Source organism: Lactuca serriola, chromosome 4, assembly GCF_051521515.1.
Source record: "Lactuca serriola cultivar US96UC23 chromosome 4, Lser_US96UC23_V15, whole genome shotgun sequence".
Classification (NCBI taxonomy): domain Eukaryota; kingdom Viridiplantae; phylum Streptophyta; class Magnoliopsida; order Asterales; family Asteraceae; genus Lactuca; species Lactuca serriola.
In genome coordinates, this window is record NC_136411.1 from 107,834,490 (window position 1) to 107,848,637 (window position 14,148).

At 30.0% G+C, this 14,148-nt stretch overlaps 1 protein-coding gene across 1 annotated transcript; it reads left to right on the forward strand.

Annotated features, from left to right (window-relative positions):
- Nucleotides 1–10,932: 10,932 nt before the first annotated feature.
- On the forward strand, nucleotides 10,933–12,091 carry LOC145098701 (uncharacterized). Its single transcript, XM_079036312.1, has 3 exons — nucleotides 10,933–11,320; nucleotides 11,556–11,845; nucleotides 11,891–12,091. Exons 1-3 carry the CDS (start codon nucleotides 10,933–10,935, stop codon nucleotides 12,089–12,091), a joined length of 879 nt encoding a protein of 292 aa, XP_078892438.1.
- Nucleotides 12,092–14,148: the final 2,057 nt, after the last annotated feature.

A 14,148-nucleotide genomic window follows, 5' to 3' on the forward strand; every position in this document is an offset into this window, starting at 1 on the left:
ACGGTGAACTCAAAAAACATATAATTTATTTTTTAGCATTCACAATGTGGAGTTATTAATTTATAAATTTTTAGGTTTTTTTTTTTTGACAATAAGCTTTAAAACTTGAAAAAAAAATTGATTCCTTTAAAAACTATAATTATGGTTATCTATTTAACTTTTCTCTCTCTCTCTCTCTCTCTCTCTCTCTCTCATATATATATATATATATATATATATATATATATATATATATATATATATATATATATATGTTCAGGTGCATTTGAAACCATTCTAATTTTATGAGACCGTGAGACCAAATCTAAAAATAATTTTAAAATGCAAAATAAATGGAAAAATCCAAATATTCTTTTTTTAAATATTATTTTCGGAACTTGAATTAACTAAAAAAATTTTAAAAAAATAAATAAAAATAAAAAAAATCCTGTTTTTTTTTAAATACATGAAATATTTTAATAGAATATTACACTGACATATTCTAAAAAGTAATTTTAAAATGCAAAATAAATGGAAAAATCTAAAACTTCTATTTTTAAATATTATTTTCGGAACATGAATTAACTAAAAAAATAAAAAAATTTCCATTTTTTTTGAAAAATACGTGAAATATTCTAATAGAATATTACACTATATATATTCTAAAAAATAATTTTAAAATGCAAAATAAATGGAAAAATAAAAAAATCATTTTTTTAAATATTATTTTCGGAGCTTGAATTAACTAAGAAAATAAAAAAAATAAAAAAATGCATCTCACGGTCTCATAAAATTAGGCCGTCTCACATGAACCTAATTATATATATATATATATATATATATATATATATATATATATATATATATATATATATATATATATATATATATATATATATATATCCTTATTCTAATAAAAAAATATGTTTAATCTCATATTGACAAGTGTCATGCAATTAGAACCTCTCATTAATGTTATATATCATTTATCATGTCACTTGTCAACCTATTAATTATTCATTTTAAATTTCATGATTTAAATTTTTCACTCTAATTTTATTAATTAATAATTGATTATTCATTTTAAATTTCAAATTTCAAAATTTCTTCTTTTAATTATATTAAATTAAAAACATTAGATTAAAAAATAAAATAAAATTAATATAAATTATAAAATGATATAACTCCAAGTATTTATTTAAATCAACGATTATAATTTTATATAACTAAAAAAATATTTGTTAAGTAATAATTTATTTAAAATAATTGATTAGTAATTTTGATTTTTTTAATACGAAAGTTTAATTAATTTTATAACCGTAGTTATCACGGGTTATAAACTAGTATATATATATATATATATATATATATATATATATATATATATATATATATATATATATATATATATATATATATATATATATATATATATATATGTCAGACCACGAAGACCATATGCTTTTTACAGTAAATATGTGATCAAGTATCGGTGCCTATAAACTCTTTTAGAGTTCTTTTAATTTTTACTTCATACGTTTTTAAATAGTTATTAAAAGTTGTTTTTTTTTATTATGTCATGTTTGTTCCTTGTATGAGCAAAAGGGTATTTTAAAAGGGAAATAGATTAGGTTAAAAGACAGCGAACTGACAAAGGCAGTGAATTTTTGGAAATGTGGGAAGTCGTCTACTTGTGGGCTGACTTTTCCTGGCAAACCCTTAATCATAATCTAATCATATTTTTGCCTTTTAAGTTTGTTTACCATTTAATCTTTGGATTTTAGCCCTTGATCGTTGGTGTCCTTAGAATATTCTCTCCTTCCCCAAAGCCTTCAACTTTCAAGATCTATTTGATTCTCTTACTCCTCCTCCCCTCCCCACACCACCCCCACCACATTCGGGGTGTCACATTCTCACTATTTTTTTTTTTTTTTTTGATATACAAAATTACTCATGCAATTTGAAAAAGCATTTAACTTACATATAAAACATAATTATATTAGTTGGTAAAAATTATACTGATATGTCAATATACAATGCAATATTTATATGCAAACATATTAATGATTTTGAAATATCAATATAATAACATATGAATTTACAATGTAATGCTGGCATACAAAAATATATCATTGTATAATAAAAAAAAACTATAACATTTAATATTCACATTTTAACATAAATTACCGTTATATATATATATATATATATATATATATATATATATATATATATATATATATATATATATATATATATATATATATATACACGGTGTTAGTTATAGATTTATTAGTCATTTAATTTTCTTTTATTAATATCAGACCAAAACAGACTAAATCCATATCAAGATACAAGTTTTATAAAATATAATATAAGTTGTGAAAATATATTTTTTCTAAAAATAACAAATTTGCTTGTGGTAATAAAAAATTCTAATATTTACATTTTCTCTTGCTTTTTTTTTATTTAATAGTTTTTATCTTTTATGATTTTAATGTTGCAATAAAGGTAATTTTAAATGATAATTTTAGTCTCTTTTATATTTTAAAGTTATATTTTTGGTCGCTTACATAATTGTTTTTATAGTTTTTATTTTTATTAATACTACTTTTTTATTTAACCGTTATAAACTTTTACGGTATTTATTGTGGTATTATCTCAGAAATTTAATATGTTCAAGATAAATTTTCAGACTTTATTTTTGTCTGCCGTCTCCATACACAGTTTTGGTCCTTTTTTATATTTTAAAGTTACATTTTCGGTCTCTTACGTAATTGTTTTTATAGTTTTTATTTTTATTAATACTACTTTTTTATTTAAAATTTATAAACTTTTACGGTATTTATTGGGGTATTATCTCATAAATTTAATACGTTTAAGTTAATTTTTCAGATTTTATTTTTGTCTGCCTCGTGCATATATATATTTATTTGGTTCGGAACTTTATTTTATAGTTTTATGGTCTACTTTGTACTAGAGTTTTCCACCACAACGTTAGAGGTGACAAAATACTAGTTCATATTTAAATATTAAATTGTATATTCATATATAAATAGTGCATTATATATTCATATATTAATATTATATGGTATATTCATATATCAATATACCAAATAATAATTCTCATGTTAATAAATCATTATTATTATGAACTAGGAATATATGTCTATTAATATTTTTATATGTATTTACATTTTAAATAGTGGATGGTTATACTTTAACACATGGATAACATATCAAGCAATGGTTGGTTCATGCTCTAAAGGGTGATGGTCAGTGGACCCAAAAAAGAAGAAATTGTTAATGATAACAATATACTTGATATATTCAGATTGATATAATATTTTACAATTTAAAATATTTTTATCATGTTAGATTCAAATGTGAATTGTTTTCGTTGACGAATAAATGTATTATATTGTAGTATAGTATTGAATTAAATGTAAAATAACATAATTAAACTATATAAAAATAATTCATAAACCATTTCTTGTAGTTTTTGTAACATCTTATTTTTTGTCTAAAAGTTTTGGGTTTTTTGGTAAAAATAAAAAAACAATCTTTCTTAAACTTGAAATAATATACATTGAGGTGAAATAAACTAAATAATGATGATGATGATGATGATGATGATGATGATGATGATGATGATAATAATAATAAAATATTGTTATTAGTTTGTATTCTTTAAACTAATAGAATTTTAATTCCTAATGAAGTATTTTTGTTAGAAGGATCATTTGCATCAAATACATTGGCACTTCATCAGCGAACAAATTCTTCAGACCTAGCTTGATGGATCATACAGGAGGTGAAATAAATAACCGCACACAGAAATATGGAGAATCGGGACAGAAGTTGATTTCATCTTCGACTGGGATGTACCTTGAAGAAAATTGGAGAAACGAGACAACTAACAAAGTGAGGAAGATGAGATAACTGACTCCTCTATCGGTTCTCTGTCGATTGTTTCCTCGGCCGATGGCAACAATGCTTGAGATCTATGCAATGGTGGTGAGGGACAGAGGTGACAGAGAGCGTCAATGGGTTTCTCGGTTTCTATCGTCGATTGAGAGAGAATAGAGAGCTGCTTTTACTTTTTTTACATTTCTAATTTATTAGATTATAAATTTAAGAAATTATAATTAAATTTTTAATTCCTAAACTACCCTTACACTAATCTAATTAAGTTACCCCATCTTTAGTTTTCTACTTATTACAAATAAGCCCCCAAACATCTTAACCATTCTATTTTTCAATCTAACGTTCCATTTTTAATTCTCGAGTTCTTGGAAAACTACGAGTTTTCAAATGATAATTTCTCTCTCTCTGTCCCTCTCTCTTTCTTTCTCTCTCTCTATCTCTCTCCCTCTCTTTCTCTCTCTCTCTCTCTCTCTCTATATATATATATATATATATATATATATATATATATATATATATATATATATATATATATATATATAGAAAGAGAGAGAGAGAGAGAGATAAAGTATCATTTGATAACTCATAGTTTCCTAAGAATCCAACAACAAATAATGGAACATCAGATTTAATATATATATATATATATATATATATATATATATATATATATATATATATATATATATGCTTAGGTTATTCTATTCAAACTAAGTATTGTGTTATTGTATGCATAATTGTGGACCAATCATTTTACTCAAGTTTGGAAAGTGAATTATACATATTATTAAATTAAATATAATTAAAAAATACAAACTAATTTCATTCTAAGGGTATTTTAGTCAATTAACATAAATTTAAAAAAGGAAAATTACATATTTTAACGAAAATAGATTCTATTAATTTTAAAATTTTGATTTTATGGATGATAATTCTCCTAATTTGAAAATTCTAACGGAATATGTTTATCAATATTTTGAAAAATAACAAATATGATTGAACCATACAAGAATAACACATTCTAACATAATATATATTTTGATTTAATGAACTTCTTGAAGAATAACAAAATTTTGGATACAAGTTGAAAAAAAATTCATTACATTCTTAGAAAAGAAAAAATATATATATACTATTCTATGCGAATGTTACACTTATTAATAACACAAAAAACACAATATATGAATCATTCTACTAGAATATACTATTACATATATTTTTTTCATTATATTGTATATTATTCTGGTAGAATAATCCATTCTTTTTGGGAGATTGGTGGTCATTGTTCATCTTCATCTCATACAATGTTCATCTTCAAGATTCTATTCTCACAGAATAAGAATTCAAGATTCCATTCCAGTAGAATGTTGTAAGTTTCATATGTACCATGTTTTGCTTTGATATCTCTCGTTTCGTACCTACAAAAAAATAATGGTATTCAATACTTGATCATTATTAACCAACAATATAAGATAAAATTCACGCATAAAATTCAAGCAAAACAAAATAAAGTCACGCAAAAACCATTAAAGATAAATGGATTCGTGATTCCATTCCAACAGAATTAGAATTCATGATTCCATTCCTACAAATTTGTATTCATGATTTCATATAATTCGTGAACAAATGCCAACTGAATTAAAGGAACTGTTTGTCTTTTTGTTAGGACGGAAATAGAGGAACTGTTTCATTCAAGCATTTCAACGAACATAATCTAAATATACATAAGCATTGCTTGTCACAAGTCCACATTGCTTGTCACACCTCTTCTTTAGAAAATATGACATCACACATCTCCACCAAGTATTAGAAATATGAGAAATCACCAACAACATCAATAAAATATAAAAGCAAAATGAATAGAGCAGCTACAAAGCATCATCAAGAGATATAACAAAAAAGATAAATGGAACTGTTTGTCTTTTTGTTAGGACGGAAATAGAGGAACTGTTTCATTCAAGCATTTCAGCGAACATAATCTAAATATACATAAGCATTGCTTGTCACAAGTCCACATTGCTTGTCACACCTCTTCTTTAGAAAATATGACATCACACATCTCCACCAAGTATTAGAAATATGAGAAATCACCAACAACATCAATAAAATATAAAAGCAAAATGAATAGAGCAGCTACAAAGCATCATCAAGAGATATAACAAAGGGTGACTCTAACTTCTACAAACTTTAAACAACATGAAGAAAGGCCATGTTGTACATTTGGAGTACATACATCACCTCTAAATCAAATGAGCAAACAAAAACCAACAAATTTGATTTACACTTGAAGTTGATGCATGTTAATTTATCATCAAATAAACTCTTCACAGTGTTTAATCTAAACTATGTGGATTTGTATAATAGTGCATTCCATTCCTAACCATAGGTAAAGGACCAATTGATCAAATTTTTGATTAAGAAAACACAAAAAAAGCTAATAACTGATAAACGATCAGTCATCTAAAAGCTATAACAAAAGTTGTTCAATCGAACAAGTGAAGATGATAAGATAACTGGTGGCAGTTCGAACAAAAAAAGGATGAAAAAGAGAGCGTTTTTCTTACAGCTGGAAAAAGCCGAAGCTCAAACAAGGCGACGCTGGATGGAGACGTTGGTCGGAGGGGGGAGGAGCTGCTGGAAGAAATCGTGTCAAAGGCAAAGGAGAAGGAAAAGGGGAAATATGGGCAGAACTCGGTGCTGACAGTGGCCCGTTTGATTCCTCTTCATCCTCGTTGCAGAACTCGTCGAAGAACTCATCGGGATTCGGTCCGGGATCGCCAGTGATGCATCATATTTGAAGAAGCAACGTCCGGTGGGGATGTTAAGGAGAGCGAGGATTGATGGTCTCATTAGGGCATCGATTATCCATGTGTCGGATTGGGCTTGGATCCAACAAAGGTCTTGGATTCCAAGTTTGGAGTTCTAATCGATTTGGAGGAAGAGCGAAGGAGTTGATTTTTGGCGAAGGTCAGGCGGCAGTGAGAAGGTGAGAAAGACCGGCTCATTTATTTAGGTTTTAAGGTGAGGAAGACCAGCGATTATCCCATGATTATAGGGATTATTTTTGGAAGTTACTAAACAAATTACTAAATTACCCTTATTTATTTATTTAATTATTTAATTTTGATTGACCCACATTTATGCATACAATAACAAAACACTTATTTTAAACATTTGAACCTACCTCTCTCTCTCTCTCTCTCTCTCTCTCTCTATATATATATATATATATATATATATATATATATATTATGTTCAAAAAGAAAAGTCTTTATTAGAGACGAATCCTCTTTAATAAATGAAAGTTTTTTGCCACATGTCAATCTCTCATTAATTTTGACACTTGTCATTTTGTGGTATTTTTGAAATAAATATTATCCACTTGTCAATTTTTGGTTTGTTCTAATTTTTAAAATTAAAGTCATATACTTATATATGTAAAGTATTAAATATGATATATATGATATATTAAATTGCAATAAATATGTATCTTTCTTAATTTAAAGTTATACATTAAAAAATATTTTTCGTTTACACTTTAATGTTTAATTTTTTTTTTAAATCAACCCGTGTAATACACGGGTTTCACACCTAGTGAACAATATGTAAGATTTGTTGGTGCTAGCCTAAGATATTTAATCTACTTGTAAAGACAATAAGAAAACACAAAGAAAAATTAATATGTTTTTTTTATTATTATCCGTTTTATAACTTTTAACATCATTTTTATATTGTTTTTTTTAACATATTGATTATTTTAATAAATTTGCTATAATGCCAGGACGATTACTGTAATTTTATATGACATAGGGACCATTTTCATAATATCGCGATCACACACGTACAATTTTTATAATTTGGTTAAGTTATACATGAACTATTTGAAACTTTTCTATTATACAAAGACCATTTTGTATTTTTATCTTATTTTTGTATTTTTATCTTACGCATAGACCATTACTATATTTTGTCTTATACACGAACTATTTCTATAGATTTGCTATTATATGTAAACTATTTCTATAAGATTTTTATTATATGAGAGACCATTTCTACATTTTTTGTCTTACATAATGATCGTTAATTAATTTTTATATAAAGATCATTTTATATTTTTTTTTTCTAACGTAAGGACAAATACATAATTTCATAAAAATTTCCTTACTAATAGATGTCCGTCCGTTAGAAAACCTTATGAACATATTTTGAAAACTTTGAGGCATTTGGGAAAAAGTAAAAGGTTGTCACCAAGGGTATGTTTGTTTCTTTGTTTGTCGTATTATCATATACAAGATTTACTAAGCAATTTGGTCAATGATAGGTTTTAGTAAATTCCTAGCAAATTCTCAAAAGTATTTCATAGTTCCCAAGAATGCATGGGTATCATCTTCAACCAAGGCTTTATCCATGTGGATTTTTGGAATATTAGTCCCATTATATGTATCCTATATTTGGTTGTATTTGTCCTCAAGAATTAAGAATATATATATATATATATATATATATATATATATATATATATATATATATATATATATATATATATATATATATATATATATATATATATATATATATATATATATATATATATAAAATAAAACAAGGGGACAAGTAGTATATATTCTTTTAGAGTGCAAGTTCATGACTATGAAACATGGGTAATTTGTAAATTTAGTTATAAGTCCGTTTCCGTCGTATATTTTCCCTCTATATTTTATTTTTAAAGTCTTTACATTTCAACTTTAATCTTCAATATTTTTATTTTTATTATAAATTATTTTATGAAACTTATAACAATAAAAAAAACATTTAAATCACAGTCCATTTATATATATCTTGCACCAAGTATTATATACCAAAAATAAAAATATTTAAAGTCAAAGTTGAAGAATAAAGACCTCAAAAGTAAAAAATGAACAATAAATATATAACATAGGAAGTATTTAATAATTATTAGCCTAAGGCGTTAGCATTTATTAATTGTTATTTGAATCTCAATAATCCATATATGTAACAAGGGAAGGTGAACGTTGACGTATTAATGGAAATTTTAGCAAACATTAAAAACCTAATATTGGGTATGTTTGACACCGATCGTTTGTGAGTGGTTGTGAGATTTTAACTTTTAGCTTTTGACAAAACGTTCTAATATACACAAAAACTTCGTTTGGCAGTACACATGTTTAACTTTTAGTTTAAACAAAACACTCCAAATCTAAAAGCCAAATCTACTTCGTATAACGGTTAACAAAACGCTAGTGAACCTTTTAAATCCATTTCTAGAATTGTCCTTAAAAATATATGTATATATTTATTTTTGTTCGCACAATTGTCTGTTTATGTAACATTATATATTTCAAAAGTTTTCAGCTACTTTTGTTAAACACTCATACAATAAATAAAATCTAGCAATTTCAGTTATTAGCTACCCAGTACCAGCTACTCGCAATCTGTTACTCGCTTATTGCTACCCATTACTGGCTACTGGCTACCCGCTACCAGGTAACAACTACTTTTGCCAAACATGTTGGGATTTTGAATATCAAGTATATGCTTGTGAAAAATCATTTTAGGTCATGTCTATTTATAAGCTAGTTTATTGTAATTTACATTGTGTTTGTCGTGTCATAGTTACCTGATAACCTAACAGTTGGGGCTAGGATCCTCAAAGCATTCAGGATCCTCTAACCTCATCAGATATTCAGGACTCTCAACTATCTCATGATCCCGACTATTACCGTTATTATTATTTATTAACATTTATAATAGTTATATTTCGTTCATAACTAATACATGTGCATAAATAGTCAAGAGAAGACTTATTCTCAATAGAGTTTCATTTCAACTATGCTAAAGACCCGGATACCAAGTCAAACCAACATTCACAAAGCTAGTCATAGAGGATCCCAAGAATATGGGACATTTTGTTAGCTAGTTTAGACTATAAAATTGACACATGTATTCTGTTAGCTTACTCTCTGCTTACTGGAATCATCATTTTACATTAATAAAATCATCAAGGCAGGTAATCATTATCACCTCCCAAGGTTTTGTGTCTGAGATCCTAGCAAGGATCAAGGGTTTCCTTGTAAACAATTATGTCATTCTCCTTACCTTTCTACATTACATAATTCGAACATCACAACTTCTCATTCAATTTGGTTGATCAATACTTGTGTAATTTTTGACCAAAACTATTTGGCGCCCACCGTGGGGCCGTGGTGTTCAAAATCCTCGAAAGATCATGTCTACACAATCAATCCTATCTTCATCCTCCGTTCCTTCCATTCCAACCAAAAATCTACCACCTCCTACGAGTAGACACCCTGGTCAGAGGAAAACGCATGATCCATCCAAGAAAAACACCCCTCTGTCACTAACCAAGGAAGTTCGGGATCTTCAGGACTCCAGGATCCGACTGCTCCGGTCACGACTACAGAACTCTTCTCTATGATGAGGAAAATGATGCAATAGATGACCCAACAAGAAGAGGAGAATAGAACACTACTTAGAGAAATGTAAAAAATAAAGGCGGAATTTCAGATATCCTAGGAAACGACGCCCACAGTTGTACAACCAAGGATCCTGAACTTTGATAATGCATCATCCTTAGGAAATCACCAGGAGAACACATCTCCTGCTATTGTTGCGTGACCATGAGGGACAACTATGAACAATCGAGCATCTACGATCAATGATCTCAATGAGCCTTTCAATACTCCTAGAAACCTTGATTCTAGTAACTTCTTAAAGAATAATACTATCAATACTAACTCTATTAATGTTGATGCAGGAATAAATCCAAACATGGATAGGGAACTTCAGCAGTTGATACAGATGATCTCAAGCGTACCCGAGGTAGTCCAACCCATACGAGAAGCATCTCCAACAAGTCACATGATCTCGAGATTTGCTCCCGCGATAGCCAATACCAAAGTTCCTAAGAGTTTCCAAACTCCTAGCATGAAGCCTTACGATGGAACTACAGATCCCAAAGAGCATGTAGCACAATATCGATAAAGGATGGAGATCATTCCCATCCCAGTGCACTTGAAGGAAGCTTGCCTATGCAAAGGCTTTGGTTCAACCCTTACGGGATCAGCTCTCAAATGGATGCTAAATGTTCCTCCATATTCAATTACTTCATTTGCACACTTAGTCAATATCTTCAATAACCAGTTTTCTTTTAGCAGAACCTTTGAGAAGATCACTAGTGATCTCTATCGAGTGGTTAAGGATCCTAAGGAACGACTTAGAGATTTCGTTAATAGGTTTGGCATGGAAGCTCTAAGTATCCCCAAAATCAAAATTGTGACTGTTGTAGAGGCCTTCAAGATGGGTCTAAGGAAGGATTCACCCTTCTATGAAGATCTTGTGTTGACCCCATGCAAGAGATTGGACGAAGTTAGATGTTGAGCGTTGAGATTCATAAAACTTGAAGAGGATAAGGAAATCCAAAAGAGGAGCAACCCTTCAAGTCAATACGAGAATCCCAATAGGAGGGCTGAATCCTTGGCCCCAAGATCCTATAAATCGAATCCCTATTCCAAACCGGATCATCATAAGGTTAATGCCCCTCGAAGATGAAGGAGAAGAAGAGGAACTTCCTAAGATCACTGACTATTGTTTTTGTGTGGATGTTTCAGGTATACTCCATGCTATGCAAGATCTAAGAGACAAAGCTAGATGGCCGAAGAGGGATAACAAGTCCACCAGTTGGAAAGACAAGTCCAAATGGTGTGCTTACCATGAAGACTTCGGTCACATGACAAAGGATTGTATAGCCCTAAGAAAGGAGATCAACTACCTTCTTAGCAAGAGGCACCTCAAAGAGATCCTCCGGAGAAAGAACGAAAAGTCCAAGGATAACAACCAGGATGGTCACAAGATCCTGAAGAAACTAGGATCTCCACCCCCAAACGCCAAGATAATTAAGGTTATCTAAGGCGGATCTAACATTTTTTGTACTTATTACTCTCAGGCTAAAAGACATGCCAAGGTCTCTAAAATAGGAAAGGAGGATAGACCACGGAAGAATACTGTGGTTAGCAATGATAAGGAAATCACATTTGACAAGTCGGACAGGGAAGGGATTCAGGATCCTCATGATGACAGACTCGTGATAACACTGTACATGGCCAACCATTTCGTCAGAAGGATCCTTGTTGACGGTGGATTGTGACAACCCAAAATTTCGTCTGTTCGAACCGTTAAAACTAAATCAATTTAGAAATTATTTATGCTCTTGATTAACATTATTTTGGGTCCAAGAACACGTTTTCTAAGTCAAAGAATAGCATCCAGGCCAAACACCCCTTCGAGAGGAGTGTATGGCCACAAACTCGAGTTTATAGTCGTACACCCCCACCTCACCCCTTGGCCGAAAACTCAACCCTATATAAGGGATGCTTAACCTTCATTTCACACTTTAACCACTTCAAAGACCTTCTCTCTCTACTCTCTCTCTCTCTCTCTCTCTCTCTTTACATCCATTGATTTTGGCTCAAGAATCCTCAAGAATGTAAGTGATCCTCCATCTTGATTGTGTTCAATCTCTTATCTAGTAATGAATCCAGGTTCCTACCTCATTAATCTCATTTTTGTATAGACCTTCTCTCTCACCAAGAACACACACTAGTTCTTGGTGGCTAAAAACTTCATTCCAAGCTCCCTTACAGTAAGTAACTACTTCCTATGCTAAATGTCTACTAGAAACCTTTGATTTTCACCTAGAAATCGACCGAAAAAGCATGAACATGGAGGGTTTACGACCGTACACACCTCATGGACAGTAAACCCTAGTATTTGGTCAAATATTGACCTTAATCACTCATTTTAAGCCATACACGTGATTTAGAACACTTCTGGGAGGCTAGAAAGGGCCTTGAACCACTACAAACCACACCTTTCATTGAGTGTTTACGGCCGCAAACTCATGGGCCGTAAACCCATGGACTGCAAACACCTGGGCCGCAAACTCTTGGGTCGAGAACCTCATTGGGCCACAAACCCATGACCGTACACCCTTTGTTGTGACTACAAACTCCCCCTCTTTAATCACTTGTGATTCTAACGCTTAGTTTCAAGTGTTTCCTAGTTCCTAAGGTGGTTTCCTTCCATAACAAATAATGTTATGCCCTCACCTAATACATATACGTGCTTCTATATATTAAATAGGATCCGTTTGTGTCAGAGGCTCCAATTGACACTCAACAACTCCTATTGACTTACACTCGAATCTCATGTCAAAATGTGAGTTCATACCCCTACGCTTTTATGATTTTTAAACATTTTCAGGGGGGGGGGGGAATACAAGCCAAACATAAAAGCTTTTCAACAAGTCAAACTTATGCAATTCATACAAATCTACGATTTTCATCAAACATTTAGATACTTAATCCCTTTTGTAGTATGCAGAGCATAAGGGACATTTTCTAAATTTAATTGCATAGTTTTCCGAACGTTTCACGAATTTATCATTACAGTCAAGCTATAAAGGGTATAGTTTGGGGATTTCATTACCAGTGTTACAATTGCAAACTACTTGCATGGTTGAATATGTAAACCATGATAGATTTAGTTTATAACACACTCATTACTACAGAAGTACAACAGTAAATAATTATTTTGGTATAATTATTTTTACTCTACAAAACATACATCGGTTTTACATGCGAAAGAACAACATGCTTTCATATTATTACACACAAAGTCGTTAACTTAATTGGGAGACACGTCCTTGGGTGCTTACAACATTAAATAAGTAGAGGACTACCCTTATGAACCAGAATTTCCTAGAGTGAAAGCATAGCTTTTGTGTATAGATCTATACGGGACTGACTATCCCACACCTGACTGCTAGCTACAGTTGGACCGGTAGGTCTACGGGTGACAAATGTCATAAAGGATACTAGCGTCCGTTTCACGTCGTATCAACTTTAAGTATGGTCATAAAACTCGCCAATCGTACGACTCTTTAACATAATAATATACCTCTCATAAACAATCACTTTACTAACATAAGTGTGATACTTATGCCTTACGAATTTGGAACCATTAAAGCAATAAATACACGCATACCAGGGGAAATAAGGGATTTTCCCAGACAAACAAAACATACTTTACATACTGGTGGTAGCCAGGGTTTTCAAATAGAACATTTTACCTACTGGTGGTAACAAGGGTTTCGACACAAATGATGTTTTACATATAACGAAAAAAAATCATTTATACAAATTC